At 40.5% G+C, this 21,317-nt stretch overlaps 1 protein-coding gene across 2 annotated transcripts in view; it reads right to left on the bottom strand.

Annotated features, from left to right (window-relative positions):
- LOC131075216 (iron-sulfur assembly protein IscA-like 3, mitochondrial) overlaps nt 1-20,839 on the bottom strand; it is a 67,632-nt gene extending 46,793 nt beyond the window's left edge. Inside the window, exon 1 of one of the 2 annotated variants that reach the window (XR_009359505.1) lies at nt 20,476-20,839. Coding sequence is in view for 1 of the 2 variants with exons in the window: in XM_058012048.2 (XP_057868031.1) it covers nt 20,476-20,689 (214 nt within the window). In the remaining variant the exon portion in view is untranslated. The remainder of the gene's footprint in view (nt 1-20,475) is intronic. The other variant, XM_058012048.2, reaches the window with a different exon arrangement.
- Nucleotides 20,840-21,317: the final 478 nt, after the last annotated feature.

Raw genomic sequence — 21,317 nt, 5'->3', positions numbered from 1 at the left:
GGCTTGGATCAAAAGAAGATCAAAGGCTGAGATTTTGACACCTAAACCCTAATTAGGGTTTGTTACAAAAAAGTCCCCATTTAGATAAACATTATGAATCCATAGCCAATAGAAATTGGCACAAATAACGAGGAAACATAGACCAATGGGAATAAAGTTGCCACATCATCTTCTAACAATTTTTCATCTAGAATTTTGTTCCCTTTCCTATGCTCTTTTCTAGCATATTCAATGAATCTAGACGTAATCCCCTCAATCTCGGCAATGGGAATCTCAGGCAGGTTCTTCATTTGCTCTTCCAAGTGAAGGACTTGATCAAAAGCTGTGAGAAGGGTCGTCTCCCATCCAGGCTCAAGTTCTTTTGTCTTCTCAATCAGGAACATAGTAGCATACATCTGATCTCGCTGCCTTTCTGTGACAATGTTCTCTTCCTTGCAAAAAATGTTCTTGATCCTGTCTTCAAACTCTTGGATATCAACATCAGTCTCGATCTCAATCCTTCTGTCAAGGATTGTACACAATACATCAAACACCTTGTCTTGAATAGGGTGGATGGTGCCCTCAACTCGGCTGCATCTGGAACTGATGTCTTCGAAAAGAACTTCCTTCATTTGGAGCAAAGTTGACCATTGCAGAAGGGTATGGGTTCCTCCATCCATTATCTTCTCTTGTGCTAAAATCTGTCTTGGTGTTCTTCTTATTACTTGCAAGACTAGGATGATAACGTCTCTAGTGTGAGTGAATGCATGCACAGTTATCAATAGATTATGGATAATCTCAAGGACCTGGATAGCCCGATGGACTGTCTTCATCATTCTTGTGGCAAATTCAATGGCTACCTTGTAAGATTCATCAATCCAAGAACTCATGAGTTGGACCAAGCTCTTCACCCTCTCTGCCTCATTTATTGATTCAAAAGGAAGTGCATGCAAAGGAGATATTGCTGGATCCTGTTGTCTCAAAGGTTGATTAAGATGGCCAAAATAATTCCTCCAAGCACTGACCTCTGTTTCTAGCTTCTTATTCTTTTCCATTTCTTCTTTGAGTTTGTCATTAAGTGCTCTCATTGAATCAGTTGCTTCTTCCATGTCTTGCTCAGAGGTAAGTGGACCAAGATCAAATGTCTCTAGATCATATTCTTTTGCTAGAATTTCATCCTCATACTTGTCCACCACTGGTGTAGCTATTTGTACTTTTCTGGATCCTACTTCATCTCTAATTACCTTTGACATCTTTGTAGCCTTCTTTTCTATCTCTTCATGGGAATTTCCTATGAGACTTTCCAGGTCGAATACTTGTTCTTCTACTTCAACCACAACTACCCTTGTCAACCTTTCTTTTAGCCAATCTAGAATGGAAGACTTCCTTTCCCTAACTTGTATTTCCTTAGGCAGAGGTCTATCTTCTCTGAAAGGAGATGTTGCTTCATCATCATTCTTTTCTTCTTGTTGTTCATTAGCACCAACCTGGAGAGATTGACTCGATGAATGCTGAGGTGTTTGTCCTTTACCTTGTTTATCATTTTGCACCATGGATTCCATAGACTCATCAATTTCATACACTATCTGCCTCTGATCCTCTCCTTGACTTGCTTCTTTTTCATGCCTAGAAGATGTACTCGGTGGACGATCAAGATTCACCTTTTGTTTCTTCTTGGAAGGCTCTCTCTTCTCAGGTCCTTCTTTTCTCTTTGATCCCTTGGAATGAGAAGTATTCTCGCTCACACTTGCTTCTCCTTCTTTTGTTCTTGTTTCTAGGGTGAATGTCATGGATACATTCTGCCCCTTCAATTTTTGATGTTGTACATCCACCCATCTACGAGTGCAAGTTAACACAGGAGCCATCAAAGCTCTTAGGTCCGAAACCTCTGGATCGTTCCAATCTACCTTCACCTCTTTATCCTCCTCATAGGAAGACTGGAGATATCTACCACTATCCTGGGCTTGATCGGCTACTCTATAAACCTTACATTTCCTGATGATATCCAAGGGTAATCTGGAATGCATCTTTCTTTTCACCTCTATATCATCCTAAATATTCATCCAGAAGTCCTCTACTTGAAACTCATGCTTGTACTTCTTCCCGACTGTCTCTTCCATGTGACCATGAGGGTCAAAATTTTCCCTTGAGGCAAAGGATGTGAACGAATATAGAGATAACTCCTTTTTTGCATCCTTTGCGGCTTGAGAATTAGGACATACTTCAATTGAATTCCCTAGTAGAATGGGTACAGGGATTCCATTTCCATGCTTATGTCTTGATGCTCTAGCATAAGCTGCCAACTATCTGGTCACCTCAAGTAATATTATCCTGTTTGTAGGATACCTTGGCAACATGTAGGGAGGTGAAGGGCATCCATGGACCCTGATATAGGTGAATTTTGGAAACTGAATGAACCATGCAACATGCTTCTTCACGAGTTCGTTTGCCTCCGGAGACAATCGGTGATGAATCCCTCCTTGCAATGTCTTGGTGATATTCATCGTGAAGGTGTCATTGATTAGCTTGTAGTCATTCATTGGCGGATGATGTAGTTGAACATAAGAATCCCAAACTCTTATTTCTATGGGTCCTCTCCCAACAACTCCTCTGTGTGGTAGCCTTGCATACTCAAAACTTCTGACTAAGGAATATATAACATATGAACTCATGTGAAATGACTTGGTAGGGGCTAGCCTCCTTAATTGCGTGTCCAGGTTATTACTAATGATTCTAGCCCAATTGAGCTTTCCTTTTCCTTGGACAATCACTTGTATGAAGAAGAACATCCATTTGTCGAAGAAGGCGGCTTGAGAGGCACCAGTAACCCGATTGAGCATGGTTATTAAGTCCTTGAATTCTTCTTGGAAATCAATTCTGTGCGGGGTATTGGGAATCTTGTTCAAGCGAGGTCTACTCTTGAGTAACCAATTCTTGTTGATGAAGTTCAGACAGGAATCAGGATCATCTTCATAGATAGGCCTAGCTCCTTCCAAACTTTTGTAGACCATGTCTCTCTTCTCCGGGAGATGAAAGGCTTCACTTATAGCTTCTTCCGAGAGATAGGCTAAGATAGTTCCATCCTTGGCTACAATCGTCCTTGAATGTGAATCATAGTGTCAGGTACATTCAATCATCAACTCGTGACATTTGACTATTAGAGGAAAGCCTGCGGCCTTGATGATGCCACTCTCAATTATCTTCTTGGCAACAGGCGACGGCTTGCCGATGTAGGGCGCTTCCCGAAACTTCATTACCTTGAAGTTTCCTAGATTGGTGTCTCCGATATTGCTCCACTTGGACACAATCCTGGTCTCCAAATCATCGTTCCTTTGATCCTCCTTGATGAGAGCCTGTCGGGTAGTGGATCCACTGGCCTTGGGGGTCGTCATTTGATACCTACAAGAAATGCTTATGTTAGGTTTGAGCATGATATCTTAAAATAGGAGATTTAAAACCTTTCAAGGAAATGATAGATTACAATTTGAAAACAATGTGATAAATCCTTAGAATTATGAATTTTTTAAATTGATGTTACTTAAGAATTAAATCAGATTATGCAAGACTTAACCTCACAAAGATTGACATAGAAAATTAAATCAAATCTTCAATAAGCTTACAAAAATCCGATTATACATACCTTTTCCCTGATTTCTAGTTATCAACCTTGAAAAAGGATAAAGGAAAATGAGAATTTGCTGGATAAGAGGTCTTTGATATGAATTTCAGACTCTTCCCTTGGAGGAATTAACCTTCAATCAGCTTCCAGCAAGAAGTTCGCCTTCAACCAGCTTTCAAGTATTCTTCAAAATCTGGAAATTAACCTTCAATCTGCTCAATTTCGCACCTCCAAATCTGCTCTTCTAATTCGCATGAGAGAAAATGAATGATTGATTAATGATTTCAAAACATACCTTTCCTTTATAGGGCGCTCACCTCATTTTGCCATTAGGCCGACTTGGTTAATATGTAAAAAAAAAAAAATAAAACCACTTTAAAGCATGGCCGACTTGATAATAAACACATAAAAAATGTGTTATGCGCCAAAGTGTGGAAAATTTTGATTTTGAAGGCATGAAAGAAATTTATTTATTTATTTTATAAGTGCCTTAGCTCATGCGAATTTGTTTTATTTTCATAAGTGAGGTTTAATTAGCGATTTAATGGAAGGATATAGGTAAGCTAGTGGATGCTAAAGTTTGATCAAGGTTTGATGAAGGCACATTCTCCATAGGCACTAGAATGTTCAAAGTATGAGGAAGGCTTAAATTACTCCAAGGAGGCTTGTTTGAACTTCTAACCTAGGTTCATTTACTCCATCTACCAACACCTTCACAACCTTGATTTGCCACTATATCACCTTCACAACCTTGATCTTGTCATCATGTCTTTGTCTAGCCCAAATAAGGTGAAGAATAGGCATCTCCAAGGATTTCGCCCTGGACCCTTTGGAAGGGTCGGGAGCGATTTTCTTGATTAGGTCTCAATTACCTCATTTTTTCTACTCCAAAATCCTCTTAAAGGTGAGCATATGCTTGTTTTAGCTCAACAAAGCCTAGGGATTCAATTCTTTAGTTGCTAATATGGGCAAATTAGGTGATAATGAGAATTTCGCTCTGGACCCTTTGGAAGGGTCAGGAGCAAAATTCACTTTTTAGGTCAAAACTCACCTTTGTTTCACTCACAATCTCTTCTAAGGCAATCTCTAAGGCAAATCCACCTTGATCACTAACTTGGCTCAACATTTTCTTAGAGGAAAACATGACATTTTGTGAATTTCGCTCTGGACCCTTTGGAAGGGTCAGGAGCGAAATTCACCTTTTAGGCTTAATTTTCCATCTCCTTCACTTTCAATTATCTCACTCCAATCTTTTCATGCCTTAGGGATCAAAATCTTGTCTTGACACAAAGGGGAAATAGTGGTTTTGAAGAATTTCACTCTGGACCCTTTGGAAGGGTCAGGAGCGAAATTCACTTTTTGCTTGCTTATTCACACTCAATTTCATTTTCTTCACTTCAACTAATCTAGACTCCCTCATATTGAATCTACTTCTCAACTTGGCAACATTTGTTTGATCCTCGCAAGGCCTAGAAAGGAAAATTCGCTCAAAAACCTAGCCAGGGACAGGACCTATCCAGAATTTCACTATGGACCCTTTAGAAGGGTCAGGAGCGAAATTCAAGTTTTAGCTCAAAATTTGCATTTTTGGTGATCAAGAGTCCTTCCAAAGCAATCCAAATGGCTTCTCTCACCCTTGTCCAGGCTTGACTTCACTCAAATTTTGGAAGAAAAGATGGTTTTTAGGGTTTTCGCTCTGGACCCTTTGGAAGGGTCAGGAGCGAAAATCACTTTTTAGTCTTTTTCCTCCATCCTTTCAACTTGGATCAACCTCAAAAAGGCAATAAAACACTTCTCCTCACTCATCCAAGCTATAAAACCCAAGTTTGACTTGACTTTGCCAGGAAAATAGGTGATTGTAGAATTTTCGCTTTGGACCCTTTGGAAGGGTCAGGAGCGAAATTCTTGGTTTTGCTCAATTCCTTCAAATTTGATAATCATTGGCAATTTGAAGTCATTCCTAAGGACTTCTCCTTCTTGAATTCACCTTATAGTCTGCACTAGGCTTGGCACAAAAATTGGGAAAAAAGGTGGTTTTGAGAAAATTTGCTCTGGACCCTTTGGAAGGGTCAGGAGCAAATTTCTCATTCTTGACTTGATTCTTCATCTTTTCAATCTCATTCTCCCTTACAAGATAAATTTCATCATTTCTCATCCAAGGAACAAATTTTTAAGCCTAAGCAAGGTTTAAAAAATAGGTTTGTAAGGAATTTCGCTCTGGACCCTTTGGAAGGGTCAGGAGCGAAATTCACCTTCTAGGCTAAAACCCTCACTTTTCAACGCTTTCAAACATTCCCAAAGGCAACAACATGTCCATTCTTCCTTTCAACATGCCTTGGATATCAAAATTTGGTCAAACAAAGAAGGAAATGAGTCCTAGGTAGATTTTCGCTCTAGACCCTTTGGAAGGGTCGGCAGCGAAAATCATGAATTGGGTCTGATTGCTCATTTTTCCAACTTCAATCTTCTCTGGGAGGCAAACATAGATCATTTTCCACCTAAGGAACAAGGTTTGAAGCCCAAACAAGGTAGCAAATGAGGTTTATAATGAATTTCGCTCTGGACCCTCTGGAAGGGTCAAGAGCCAAATTCACCTTCTAGACTAAAATCTTCATCTTTCAAAGCGTCCAACTCCCTCTCAAGGCAAGAACATACCAATTCATCCTCCATCATCCCAACGCCTAGCCAAAACAAGGAAGAAAATAAGAGCTATAAGGATTTTTGCTCTGGACCCTTTGGAAGGGTCAGGAGCGAAAATCATGTTTTGAGCTTGATTCTTGATTTTTCCAACTCTAATCTTCTTTGGGAGGCAAACATAGATCGTTCTTCCTGCATCTCCACTAAGATCCTGACTTTGGCTAAGGGAGAAATGAGTGTTTTCAAGAATTTTGCTCTGGACCCTTTAGAAGGGTCAGGAGCGAAATTCACCCTTTAGGCTAGAATCCTTCATCTTTTCCACCTTTACTCACTTCCTAAGGCTAGTACATCAAAAACACCTCCAAACATGCCTTAGAAACTAAGAATTTGGCCTAGACAAGGAAGAAATTGAGGTCTTCAAGGATTTTTGCTCTGGACCCTTTGGAAGGGTCAGGAGCGAAATCCACCTTCTAGGCTAGTTTTTCACTTCCTTTCATCTCATTCTCCTCCAAACTTGATCAATTCAACTTCCTTCTATCGCAATCAAGACAATCCATCATCCAACTGGGTCTAGGCAAGGTCAAACTAGGTTTTTAAGGCCAAGAGAAGGCTAAATGGAGGATTTCACTCTGGACCCTTTGGAAGGGTCGGGAGCGAAATTCTCTTTCCAGGCTAGCTTTCATCATCTCAAAGGCTAAAAACTCTTCTCCAAGGCAAACATGTATCAAACTTTCTCAATTACGCCTCAAAAGTCAACAATCTTGGTCATATCCTGGAGCAAAGTGGAGGAAAATTGGATTTCGCTCTGGACCCTTTGTAAGGGTCAAGAGCGAAAATCCATGCATTAGGCCAAATCCTCAACTTTTAATGCTTTTGATCACTTCTTAGGCAAGAACACATAAAAAACCTTCACCATATGCCTAAAGAACAAGACTTTTAGTGCAAATAAGGAGAAAAAGGGTGCCTTCTTGGATTTTTGCTCTGGACCCTTCGGAAGGGTCAAGAGCGAAATCCCTATTTTAGGTTGATTTCACACTCAATTCCATTCCTTTTCATTCCAGACTTGATCAACTTTATCTCTCCCTAGTACCATCATGTCTACTTGCCATCCACTTGACTCAAAAATTCTCACTTTCCATGTCTTAGGCCAAAATTGAGGGTCAAATGAGGATTTCGCTCTGGACCCTTTGGAAGGGTTAGGAGCGAATTTCCTCTTCCAGGCTAACTTACACCATTCTGTCGCTTCAAACCTTCTTTCCTTGCCTTGGATATAACTTTCCAAGACTCCTTCAATCCTCATCAAGTGATTTTGCTCATTAGTTCCTGAAATCACCTCCTAAATCTCCCCCTTGGCCACTAACTCTGCTTAACAGGCTTTGACCTGGAGGAAAACAAGACTCTGACAAGAAAACCATCATTCCAGACCTACCCTGATCTGAGACCTTCCATCTCTTTCACTCAATCTATCCATCTTCATTCCCCTGAAAGGTAAAACACCTCTTGCGACAGCCCTAGGTTTCAAGGTAGACAATATCAGACTTCCCAAATCCAGACTACACTCAGCTTTGAAAGAAACCCTAATCCACCCATCCCAGGCGACCACTCACTCGCTCAAAACCTAGCAAGCAGAGAGAAAACCTAGCTAAGGGAAACGCAAAACCCAAGAAAAGAGAGGGGTCCCATCCTAATGGGGTGATGTGTGAAATGGTCACAACATGTTGGATCCCTTATCATTGACTAGAATGCATCCATTGATTTATCTTTACCCTACAAGTTGGCAAGATCATGCTCGATACCACTTGTAATGTCCCTTTCCTAGATTACCTTGTAATTTGTCCTAATTTCACAAAATGCAAATGAAACAAGGACCATAATACTGTTAGAGATATAATCCTTACTCATGAATAAGATGAGATAAGTCCGCCTTGGAAACCTACAAACTAGTTAGATAATGATGTAGATAAAATTTAATAAAATACTTCCATTTCTAGGTCTAAGGAATATACATACTTATAACACATAACAAATCAAAATGATTACATGGGGATTCAACCATAACGAAGGTAGAGTTGGGAGACATGATAAGGTGCCCCAAATATCCCCTACCCTAGGCCCAAGGGCAAAAACTTCATCCCCCTTGACCTCGTGTGGTCCTTAACCTAGGTATACCTAGTGGGGTTTGTACGCAGTTTCCCTCTATCGTGCCATCCTTCTCTCCCCTTGTGATTGAGGATCCCTTCTAGTTCATGTCAACAATTGATCAATATGGGGTTCGTAGGGTAGAAGCAATAGGGTGCCCCTAAAATAGCCCTTGACCAAAGCCCAAGGGCGAAAACTCTGTCCCCCTTGGCCTGATGCGGTCCTTCACCATTCTCATGAGTTGGCGTGCCTAGTGAGGTATCCCTCATCATTCCCCCTCCTTGCATTCCCATCCTTTCCAACAATATGATCTATTATTGCAAACAGAAATTCACATTATTAATTACATAGACATTTATGTTAAATTCAGATACTCAGATCTTACTACTCAGATCAGGTTTGCTGCATATGAATGTCTCTGCTTGATTTATATGCTTGTTTTCTGTCATCATCACTAGGATGGATTGCTTGGTCCTTTCCGTCAAATGAGGATCCACCTTATATATCTTTTAAGTGAGACAGATGGACACATCCATTTGCCAAATCACCACCTTGCCAAACGAGGCATCTCTACTGCTGCGTTTCCTTAACCCGTGACCCTTTTAGACCTTTCATCTAATCACTGTAGTTGAAGGACTTGTTTCAGATTAAGAGAGTATTATTAATATCTGGTCGCTTCTATATTTTATTGTCTGGTAACTCAGATATTTATTGCCTAATAACTCGCAATAAAATTCTGCTGATTCTTTCTTAATTCCTAATCTGTTCTTCACACTCTCAGAATTATTCCTCTGATATCCCCCATTTTGTCCTCCCAAAGACCTCTATTTATAAAACTCACATGCACCTCCTCACCTAACGGTCATTCCTACTCAATGAGGTCAGCCAGAAGCAAATAAATTACATTTTCATTGTTTAAATTCCATTTTCAAAATGTGGGCACCAATGCAAGGAGAGGTCGACCCTAGAAATATCAAAATTTCATCTAATCTAACCACACCACACAGGTCAGCTGCCTAGGGTTTGACATATTTTATTTATATCTCGTTTTTGGATCGGGCCTCTTATTCAATCGCCTAGGGTTTGCTATTTAGAGCTGTGATTTTCCAAACAGAATCTCAGGTCAGGGACATGACAATGGGAGCAAGTTGTCAAATGTGAAGTTGGTAAATCAAGGTTGATAAAGAATTGGCATGAGTGGTCTAATGATGATGATCAATGGCTAGTAAGCTCTAATCATGTCACAAGTTTTGAAAAGTTGAATAGATCAATCGAACCCTAGAGTGGTTGGATTCATTCAGCAGAAAGTCTCTGCATTTCTTATTCTAATCTTGTAATGTCCCCTTCTCATTGATGCTCTTTCAGTGGTCCATTAGCCTATTCCTGAGACTCGTAGGCTAGGTGGAATGAAGTATGAGGGTCTAGCACTGATGAAATGAGGACTTACTATTTTTAGTAAGTCAGGGAATGGCCATTCTGGTGTTACTGTCCTACTGAGCTCTCCTTGTTTTGCCTCTGGACGCAATGATCATGTTTTTCTGAGCAGTAGTTCTTGACTTACTATTTTTAGTAAGTGGCTGAGTGGCACAGTTCTATTTCTAGCATTAGACAAGGTTCTGACTCTACAGCAGTTTTGTGGTCTTCTGGGCGCAGTTTCACCTTGGTTGTGATATTAATCAATACGGGAGCCATTTGCGACATAATTAAATATTATTTCCTTATCCTAGGGTTAATATTTAATTAATCTGATTATTGGCTACTGGTTTATTGAATTTGAGATTAATGCCTATTTTATCCTAAGTTGTGGAGAAATTCATATATTCTATGGGATGTTGAAATATTTTTAGGAGAACATTATTTCATGTTGCATCTCCATTATGTGCCAAGAGTTTTACGTGGGCCCTCCCCCTTTTTGGCGTGAGTCTTGACTTAGGAAGAAAGTGGCGCTACACTTGGGTCCACTTGTAATGGAATGAAATTCAAATGCAAGGCATGGAATTTGGAGGAATGACATTTGAATTTGAGGAGTGAAGTTATAAATATGAGGCTTGGGCTCCCATTTCCACATCTTGGAAAAATTGCATCGTTATGTTGCCGGTTTGGCTACTGAAAATCTGAGCTTCGAAGTTGGCTTCCTAGCTGAGTCTCAGTTTCGTACTTGCAATATAGTACCTAGTTGTGCCCTTGTGTTCCCATTGCTGATTGGTTAATGAGTTGCAGATTATGGAATGTTCGATGTTGGTTTTGAGTGTTTTTGGTCACTAGTCGCGGGATTGCTGAAAGTGAATTTTGCTCACATCTCTTAACCAGGCGACTCCATCCATCTAGGTACCGGCTCATTCTTCCTTCCATGCCATGGCAATACAATGTGTGAGTTTTTAGCTGTTTTGATTGAGCAATGATTTTATTAGACAAAATCGAACTTCCAAGGTATAGCGTGGGTTTTTGCATTTTCCTTGGGATGCGTGCCAAATGAAGTGGTTTGTTTGAGTTGTAATTTGGTTGGGATGTTATTGTTAGAGTTATATTGGGAGATTGGGATTGATTTCATGTGATTTGGGTAAAAAATGAGTGAGTTATGAGTGTTTTGATGTTTCCATAGGCTGCTGAAACTGTACTTTCAGCCTACAGATCAGTGTAACAGAAAATTACAGTCTTTTGTAGAAATCTGCAATTAATCTTCTCATCTCATCTCTATATTGTATGGTTGTTTCAGTAGTACTGATCATCCCTTCTTTCTGCTTTCATTTGTAACTCCCACTGCATAAGTGGAAGAGGTTGGCTTGCCGCCTTCTAAGTTTTGTAATTCAGTTTTTGTACTCTGTCCTCCCGCTGAATAAGTGGTCGAGTGATAAGTTCAATATAATGGTCCTCCCGCTGAAATATGCGGTAAAGTGATAGCTTAATGTAATGTCCTCCCGCTGAAATACGCGGTAGAGTGATTGAACTTCAATTTCTTGTAATTTTTTCTTGGTCGGTTTACCGCCAAGAGTTTGGTTTCTACCCTGCTGGATAAGCAGAAGGGGCTGGCTTGCTGCCCATGCATTGTAATTTTCAGTTTGATTATTGTTGCTAACGATCCCCGGAACACTGTATGCTCTCACCCTCCCAGTCTGGGCTCTCGATGAACAAAAGGTGGAAGGGTTCCCTTTCAGTTGTTTGGATTATTCCTCTAACCTTAACGGGTTATTTCTTGTGGATGAATTGTTATTGGCCTAAAAAAAAATTACTGGGATATTACAGTGGTATCAGAGTTAGTTTTCCTGCCACCCTGTGAGAGTCAGTGGGTTCAGAAGTCGCCATGAGTGACAGAGACGTCAAATACTACAACAGAGAGTAGAAGAGACAGTAGTTTCAGATTCCTATAGTGCCCAAAGAGGACACATTTTCAGAAGTACTGAGAAACAGAGGGAAGGATCTAGATACCTCAGATTCAGTGGATTCAATGGCAAATAAGACTACAGAAACAAATGAGGCACCCGACAAGAAGGTAGAGAGGCAATTCAATGCCATGATGGACATGATGTCTTTACTGCTGGCAAAGCTCAACCAGAACGTTGTTGGGGTCCCTAATCAGCCCAACAATGGACCAGAAGCAAGCACTTCTAACACTCCTATAGGCAATGGAAATGGGAGTAACAACGGGAGTAACAATGGAGGTTCAGCCCCAAGGCCTTTACAACCTATCTTTTTGCCAAAAGAAGTACAACAAGCTAAAACAGAGATACCCACAGCTGATGAGATAAGAAATAGCTACATGGAGTATGCTTCCCTTCCCGGTGAGATCCGAAATATCCTACCTCTGGATCATTCATGAATCAGAAAATGAAAAGAGGAAAGAGGAATGACTACAAGTCTGCTGCCCCAAGAGATTTCCAGCAAGCTCTTGGAAGAGTGACCTTAGCACACTTTGATGGAAGCGCTAAGAGTACTGCCAGAGCATGGGTACAGAAATTGGACAATTACTTGTCCTTGAGACCGATGCCGGAGGAGGACGCCATCAAGTTTGCTACCTTGCACTTGGATGGAGTGGCCCACGAATGGTGGTACCATGGGTTGGTCACACTTGGTCACAACTTAATCACCACTTATGCTGATTTCACCAACAAGTTGATTGAGAGATTCGACACCAGGGATCCAGAGGTGAAGTTTAGAGAACTTGCACAACTTAGGCAACAAGGTTCATTGGACACTTACGTGACTTAATTCCAAAACCTGTCAGTCATGGTGAGTAGCATCTCAGAGAAGCGGTTGGTTGTCCTTTTCACTAAAGGACTTGAAGAACCTTTGAGAGGATGGGTCAAAGCTTTTGATCCGCCCACCCTAGCCAAAGCTATCAAAAAATCTCAAAGCATGGAGTTGGCTGCCCCGAAGAGTAAAACTCAGTCCAAGCCTTTCCCTTTCAAAAAGGACAAGAAGAAGTTCACGAATCAGACCAAGAGGTTCCCTCCGCGTATGGATGATGGGCTTCGTCAAGAGCTCCGGAGAAAGAATCTATGTTATTCTTGCAGAGAACCTTGGGTTCCCGGACATAGGTGCCATGGGAAGGGGAATTTGCATCAGATGGAATGCTATTCAGCAGATGGATCAGATTCTGAAATTTCAGAACAGCAAACTGAAGTTGAGGACAGCGAGTATGAAGAGGCTCCTGAAGGGCCTGAATTTGGGTCAGAAGATAGAGGGGTGGTTGCTCAACTCTCAACCATTCACAAAAAAGAATCCTTTAGGGTTCGGGGTGTGATTGGAGAGCATCGTGTCATTGCTCTCATTGACACAGGTGCAACACACAACTTCATTGATGAAAGGATTGTTGCAAAAAAGGGACTAGTGGCAGAGGAAGTTGAGGGCTTCAAAGTCATGGTAGCAGATGGCTCCACTATATCCTGTAATAGAATGATTTCCAACATGTCTCTGAAGTTGGGAAATCATAAAATCAGCGATGATTTCTTTGTGGTAAGCATTGGAGGGACTGATGATGCAGTCCTCGGGATTCAATGGCTGAGATCTCATGGTGAGATCACACTAAACCTACAAACCATGGAGCTGAAATTCATGTTTGAAGGGAAGAAGGTAGTTTTGGGAGGAATGTCGCATGGGGGACTTAAAGTTGTATCCTTGAAAAGAATGGAAAGGCTGATCCACCATAATCAGGTGGAGTGGGCAGCGGAGTGTTTGATAATGCCTTCCAATCCATTGGTGGATAAGGGCAGCTATTCCTCATATATTTCAGCAATGGTCAAGGATAGGAGCAAGATCATGGTAATGCCTTCAGAACAACAACAAGAGCACAGAAATTATCCTAAAGACATTCAAGATTTGATAACTAAGAGAAGCAAGGTGTTCGAAAACCCACCTCCTGGCAGACCCTCCTGAAAGAGGTGCCGAACACATTATTGAGCTTGAAGAAGGAGCTAAGCCAGTCATGACTACTCCTTACCGATATCCCAAGAAGCAGAAGGATGAGATTGAGAAAGCAATTCAGGAATTGCTTGACATGGGTTATATACAGCCTAGCAAAAGCCCCTTTGCTTCAGCTGTTGTTTTGGTGAGAAAGAAGGATGGGACCATGCGCATGTGTGTGGATTACAGAGCCCTAAATCAAAAAACCATCAAGAATCGATATCCTATTCCGAGGATTGATGAGCTCATTGACGAACTACATGGGGCAGTGTTTTTTTCCAAAATTGACCTCAGATTGGGGTACCATCATATTAGAATGAGAGCTTCAGATGTGGAGAAGACAGCTTTCAGATGCCACTTTGGGCATTTTGAGTTCCTAGTCATGCCCTTTGGGTTGACTAATGCTCTCGCCACATTCCAGTCATGCATGAACAGAATCTTCCAAGTACAGTTAAGGAAGTTTGTGTTAATATTTTTTGATGACATCCTAATTTTCAGCAAATCTTGGAGGGAACATATACAACAGTTGGATGAAGTGTTGGGCATATTAGAATCGGATTCCCTGTATGCCAAGGAGTCCAAATGTGAGTTCAGGATGGAAGAGTTGCTCTACCTCGGCCACATTATCAGTGCAGGTGGTGTGAAGGTGGATCCCGAAAAGATTAGAGCTATCCTTGATTGGCCTACTCCCGAAAACATAACACATTTGAGGGGATTTTTGGGATTGTGTGGATTCTATCGGAGGCTTGTGAAGGGATATTCTCAGTTGGCTGCCCCCCTTACAGATCTCACAAAGAAAGGGGCTTTTGAATGGTCCAAAAAGGCACAGACAACATTTGAGCAGTTTAAAAGGATCATGAGTTCCTGCCCAGTTTTAGCATTGCCCGATTTCACCAAGCCATTTGAGCTATAGTGTGATGCATCTGAAGAAGGTGTTGGTGCTGTCCTCATGCAGGATAAGCATCCTATAGTCTTTGAGAGCAGAAAGTTGAGAGGTCCTGAGAGACTATATTCCATTTATGACAAAGAAATGCTTGCCATAATGCATGCCCTTGCAAAATTCAGACAATATCTGGTGGGGAGTAAGTTCATTGTTAAGACTGATAACAATAATCTTAAACACTTCATGCATCAGAAGGATCTAAATGAGAGACAGTAGAAATGGGTGAGTAAGCTACAAGCTTACGATTTCGATATTGAGTATGTTAAGGGTAAAAACAATGTGGTGGCAGATGCCTTATCCAGGAGATCCCATTTAAGCTCACTCTGCGAGCTTACTGCTAATTGGAGAGAGTTATTGCTTGCTGATTATGCCAAAAATCAGTTTGCAATCAGCCTTATAAAAAGTACTTTTCATGATGAAAGGTACAAATTGGTTGAGGGATTGATACTGTACAAGGGGAGAATCTTCATAGCACCTAAATCTAAGTTAAAAGAGAAGATTTTGAAGACTTTCCACGACATCCCCCTTGCTGGTCACCAAGGTTATTTCAAAACATATAGGCAGATCCGGGAGAGATTCTCTTGGAAGGGGCTTAAAAATGATGTTTTGAAGTACATTAAAGAATGTCATACATGTCAGAGGAACAAAGATGAGCACACTCTACCAGCTGGTTTGTTACAACCCTTGCCTATTCCCGGTCAAAAATGGGAAAGTGTTTCCATGGTTTCATCACGGGATTGCCTCGGGCTCAAGGGAAGGATAGTATCTATGTAGTGGTGGACAGACTTACAAAGTTTGCTCATTTCTTTGCCATCACCAGCTCCTTTACAGCAGCACAAGTTGCTCAAGGGTTCTTCCGGGAGGTGTTCAGATTGCATGGTTTACCGAAGAACATTGTGAGTGATAGGGACAGCAAGTTCCTAAGTGCTTTTTGGCAAGAGATTTTCAGATTGTGTGGTACTGTGCTCACTCCAAGCACCAGTTATCACCCTCAAACTAATGGGCAGACCGAGATAGTGAATAAGTGGTTGGAAGGTTATCTTAGAAACTATGTCTCGGAGCAGCAGAATACTTGGGTGAGATGGCTTCACCTAGGAGAATATTGTTACAATTCCTCTTATCACATGTCCATTCCGATGTCACCATTCATGGCACTGTATGGTTATGAAGCTCCTAGCTTCGCAGACTTGGTATTTGGTAATAGCAGAACCCCTTAGGCAAAGGATATGATGCAGCAAGGTCAGGATATTCTAAGGATTTTGAGGGACAATCTCCAGCATGCACAGAATCAGCAGAAGTTGTAGTTGATCAACAACATATTGAGCACACCTTTGAGGTGGGCGACACGGTTTATTTGACACTCCAGCCCTACAAACAGTCTACTCTCAAGAAGAGTGGGGTTGAGAAATTGAAGCCTCGATTCTATGGGCCTTTCAGAGTTAACAGAAGGGTTGGAGAAGTGGCTTATGAGTTGGAATTACCAACAAGCAGCAAGATCCATAATGTATTTCATGTGTCTCGCCTCAAGAAGGCTCTGGGACACAATGTTGTTGCTTCAGCTGAGTTACCTTTGCTTGATGAGGAGGGAGAGTTGGTTTTGATTCCAGAAGCTATCCTTGAATTCAGGGAACGAACTTTGAGGAGAAGAGTGATCAGGGAATACTTGATCAAATGGAAGAATCTACCAGCAAAGGATGCTACGTGGGAGAATGAGGAGATTTTATTGCATCCAGCCTTACAGTTGCTTGAGGACAAGCAATTTTGGGGAGGGCGGACTGTAATGTCCCCTTCTCATTGATGCTCTTTCAGTGGTCCATTAGCCTATTCCTAAGACCCGTAGGCTAGGTGGAATGAAGTATGAGGGTCTAGCACTGATGAAACGAGGACTTACTATTTTTAGTAAGTCAGGGAATGGCCATTCTGGTGTTACTGTCCTACTAAGCTCTCCTTGTTTTGCCTCTGGATGCGATGATCATGTTTTTCTGAGGAGTAGTTCTTGACTTACTATTTTTAGTAAGTGGCTGAGTGGCACAATTCTATTTCTGGCATTAGACAGGGTTCTTACTCTACAGCAGTTTTGTGGTCGTCCGGGCGCAGTTTCACCTTGGTTGTGATATTAATCAGTATGGGAGTCATTTGCGACATAATTAAATATTATTTCCTTATCCTAAGGTTAATATTTAATTAATCTGATTATTGGCTACTGGTTTATTGAATTTGAGATTAACGCCTATTTTATCCTAAGTTGTGGCGAAATTCATATATTCTATGGGATGTCGAAATATTTTTAGGAGAACATTATTTCATGTTGCATCTCCATTATGTGCCAAGAGTTTTACGTGGGCCCTCCCCCTTTTTGGCGTGAGTCTTGACTTAGAAAGAAAGTGGCGCTACACTTGGGTCCACTTGTAATGGAATGAAATTCAAATGCAAGGCGTGGAATTTGGAGGAATGACATTTGAATTTGAGGAGTGAAGTTATAAATATGAGGCTTGGGCTCCCATTTCCACATCTTGGAAAAATTGCATCGTTATGCTGCCGGTTTGGCTACTAAAAATTTGAGCTTCAAAGTTGGTTTCCTAGCTGAGTCTTAGTTTCGTACTTGCAATATAGTACCTAGATGTGCCCTTGTGTTCCCATTGCTGATTGGTTAATGAGTTGCAGATTATGGAGTGTTCGATGTTGGTTTTGAGTGTTTTTGGTCGCTGGTCGCGGGATTGCTGAAAATGAATTTTGCTCACATCTCTTAACCAAGCGACTCCATCCATCTGGGTACCGGCTCATTCTTCCTTCCATGCCATGGCAATACAATGTGTGAGTTTTTAGCTGTTTTGATTGAGCAATGATTTTATTAGACAAAATCGAACTTCTAGGGTATAGCGTGGGTTTTTGCATTTGCCTTGGGATGTGTGCCAAATGAATAGTGGTTTGTTTGAGTTGTAATTTGGTTGGGATGTTATTGTTAGAGTTATATTGGGAGATTGGGATTGATTTCATGTGATTTGGGTAAAAAATGAGTGAGTTGTGAGTGTTTTGATGTTTCCATAGGCTGCTGAAACTGTACTTTCAGCCTACAGATCAGTGTAACAGAAAATTACAGTCTTGTTGTCGAAATCTGCAATTAATCTTCTCATCTCATCTCTATATTGTATGGTTGTTTCAGTAGTACTGATCATCCCTTCTTTCTGCTTTCATTTGTAACTCCCACTGCATAAGTGGAAGAGGCTGGCTTGCCGCCTTCTAAGTTTTGTAATTCAGTTTTTGTACTCTGTCCTCCTGCTGAATAAGTGGTCGAGTGATAAGTTCAATATAATGGTCCTCCTGCTGAAATATGCGGTACAGTGATAGCTTAATGTAATGTCCTCCCACTGAAATACGCGGTACAGTGATTGAACTTCAATTTTTTGTAATTTTTCCTTGGTCGGTTTACCCCCAAGAGTTTGGTTTCTACCCTGCTGGATAAGCAGAAGGGGCTGGCTTGCCACCCATGCATTGTAATTTTCAGTTTGATTATTGTTGCTAACGATCCCCGGAACACCGTATGCTCTCACCCTCCCAGTCTAGGCTCTCGGTGAACAAAAGGTGGAAGGGTTCCCTTTCAGTTGTTTGGATTATTCCTCTAACCTTAACGGGTTATTTGTTGTGAATGAATTGTTATTGGCCTAAAAAACAAAAAAAAAATTACTAGGATATTACAAATCTCCATGTGTGCATGGGTGGCTTGTTTGTAGTTGGAGCAAGAATCTATGTTCCTATATCTCCAAACATTTTGTTTGCAGTTTGTTGTGTATTCTGCATGTTTGTTAACCAGTCCATTCAACTCATTACCACTGCTACAACACACTGCAAGGTGGAGACACTATATCACCTGTCATTTGAACCTTGGAGGGGCTCAAAAGCTCACCCAAAGAGAAACTCCCCAGGTTCCCTACTAGTCTATTTGCTTAGAGGCTTAGTAGTGGTAAGGTGTCATTTGAGAAGCTAGTGGTTGGCATGTTCATTTGCATAAAACTTACACAATTAATCAATTACGGACATACAGTCGTTCTTTAAAGCTTTGATGATAAGATAAACAAAAACATCACCGCACAAATCTAATTAAGATGGAGAATAGCCTAGAACTATCATTATATATTCATTTTCAAAGTATTGCACCAATGAGTCATTACAAAATTCTACGCAATTTTGAGAAAAGCATGGGTTCCCCAAGTCATACAGCCTGCGGGCCTGTATGCATTGCTCGCTGACTTCTTGACAGCATTGCTTCTATCATCAATGGTTGAAAGAGTGAAAAAATAAAACAAAATGGTGCAGGGAAATAAATTTTGCTATGAATTGAGACCTCAATTTTCTATTAAAAAATATTTTAATACTGCAGCAAAAAGATTTGATTCAATAGCAAATGGAAACAAAGCAGTTTGCACAAAGGAATTTGCAGCAATTTTGAACAAGAGAACAATATTGGGAAGGTACAAAACTTTCAACATTAGGCAATGTACATATATACAGCATGGCTGGGTACCAAACGTTTGGCTTCTTACCTTTCTAAAATGCATGCCAATCAAACACCTGTAATCATGTGCTAAACAGACACAAAAGCCAAAAAAAAAGAAAGGCTAGTATAATTGATACTAAATTTGTTTGGATGTACAGCTGCATTTCCAAAAGAAAATAATCCTTCTTTACCATCATCTATTTTGGAAGCCTTCTGCATTTGAACGGGTTTTGACAAATTTAACATTGTACACTACAATTTCTGTACTCACCAGAAATTTTGGATTGGAATGAACCCCATTCCATTACCCACAGCTTTTAGTAGCTATATTTAAATTTTATATAGAAAAAATCTTCTCTATATATTCCCTTCCCCTATTTCAAAACGGCACCCCATCCCCATACCAGTCATCCCACGTTTCCAGGTTAACTATGTAGTTATCTATATATACATAACTTGTCCCACCATATTTTGGTCCTATTACTTTCTAATTTCTGTAATCAATCAGAACTTCCCTTCAGAAGAAGAGTTTGTAAGTATCACAATTCTCTACCCCTTGAAAATTATTGGTCATAAATATCAGACTCTGAATTTGATTACGTTTCTTAAACTGACAATATCCACTATTTGATAATAATAGGGAAGCATGATTAAAAATCTGTTTATATGCATGAGGTTTTAAAATAAAATGGAAATTACAAATTGCAATAAGCTCAGACAGTGCTTTAATGGAGCTTCATTTTGGAGTTTCGTGTCAAATTCCAAAAAAGGGTTCATGTGTGGAATTTGGCGACATAGAGCATCCAATTTTTAGACAGGCAAGGCCACGTGAAGTTGACAGAATAGAATTCTGTGTGAGAGGTGCTTACTTGGATACACAAGGTGAGGTGTATATGATGGAAGAGAATTCTGCAGTGGAGGTGTATCCTTCATCATAAGAGAATCGGTAAATTTGACACAACAGAAAAATTTTATTGAGCTAGACTGAACACGCTCTTAAATAATGCATAGTGGGCACAATGAGCAATGCATTCAGTACAGTCTGGCGTGCATAGTCAAAAAGACGAGCCAGAGAGGTCATTGAGAACAGAATTCTACATATGGAATGCATAATTGCACAGGGAGGGACCAGTATAATTCAACAGAATTTATTCCCAACCTCATGCTTGTTCAAAACAAATGAAACTTAAAATTTATATGGAAAACAGAAAACTGAATGAAAAAGAAAACTAAAACGAAAGAAAGAGACTGTTATTAGGTTACCTGCATGGTTAAGGGTATAAGAGAGTCCATTGCATCCGCGAGCCTTGACCCCCAATCTCAAGAAGGGTTTCTGTCGCAATTCGAGCAGTTGACGAATTCTGTTAGCTGCCGTGTCCGTCAACGTCAATGCCTGTCGCCTCGCTCTTACAGTTGGCGCCTCTACAACTCTTTCTGCGACTGCCCTTGCCAGAGACAAGGTTCGCCTTATCGCCATTTTTTATATATTACATTATTGCCTTCTTTAGAGTTATAGATCGGCTGGAACCAACGATATGTTTCTTAAATGAACCGCCAAATGACGTTTATAAAAATACTTCCTGCCTCCGAACACACTTAAACCGACAGAAGTTGGCCGTGACGATGATTGTCGTCTTAACAGTGAGCACAACATAACGCCGGTCGTATGGATGCCGAGATATTTCAGAGGTTTTTATTTTAACGGGGAGAATTAAAATCGTGTTTTTTTTTATTGAACAAAATTGAAAAAAGAAATTACAAATAAATAAATAGCAGTTCAAAAGGATCTTACAAATTGTTATCACTAGGGGAAGAGCACCAATAGATAACATAGTTCTAATGACGGTCATTTTATTGTCATGTTGAACCCCCAATAGCTGTCATAGTGAAAACACCATTAATAAATTTGTTTTGTACCAATAACCAATCATTTTTTGTAATTTTTTGTTCATGATTGATCCATTTGTGCACCACTATTGGAACATTTGTGCAAAACTATTGGGACATTTGTCAACAAGTACTAGCGATTTTGAGTTGACGGTTACTGAAACATCTTTAGTTAGGGATCAGGTGACACTTTGAAATGTGTACTTTTTGACCTTTGT

Source organism: Cryptomeria japonica, chromosome 11, assembly GCF_030272615.1.
Source record: "Cryptomeria japonica chromosome 11, Sugi_1.0, whole genome shotgun sequence".
NCBI classification, from domain to species: Eukaryota; Viridiplantae; Streptophyta; class Pinopsida; order Cupressales; family Cupressaceae; genus Cryptomeria; species Cryptomeria japonica.
The sequence above is the reverse complement of the archived record's forward strand: the minus strand, read 5'-3'. Positions and strand labels throughout refer to the sequence as shown.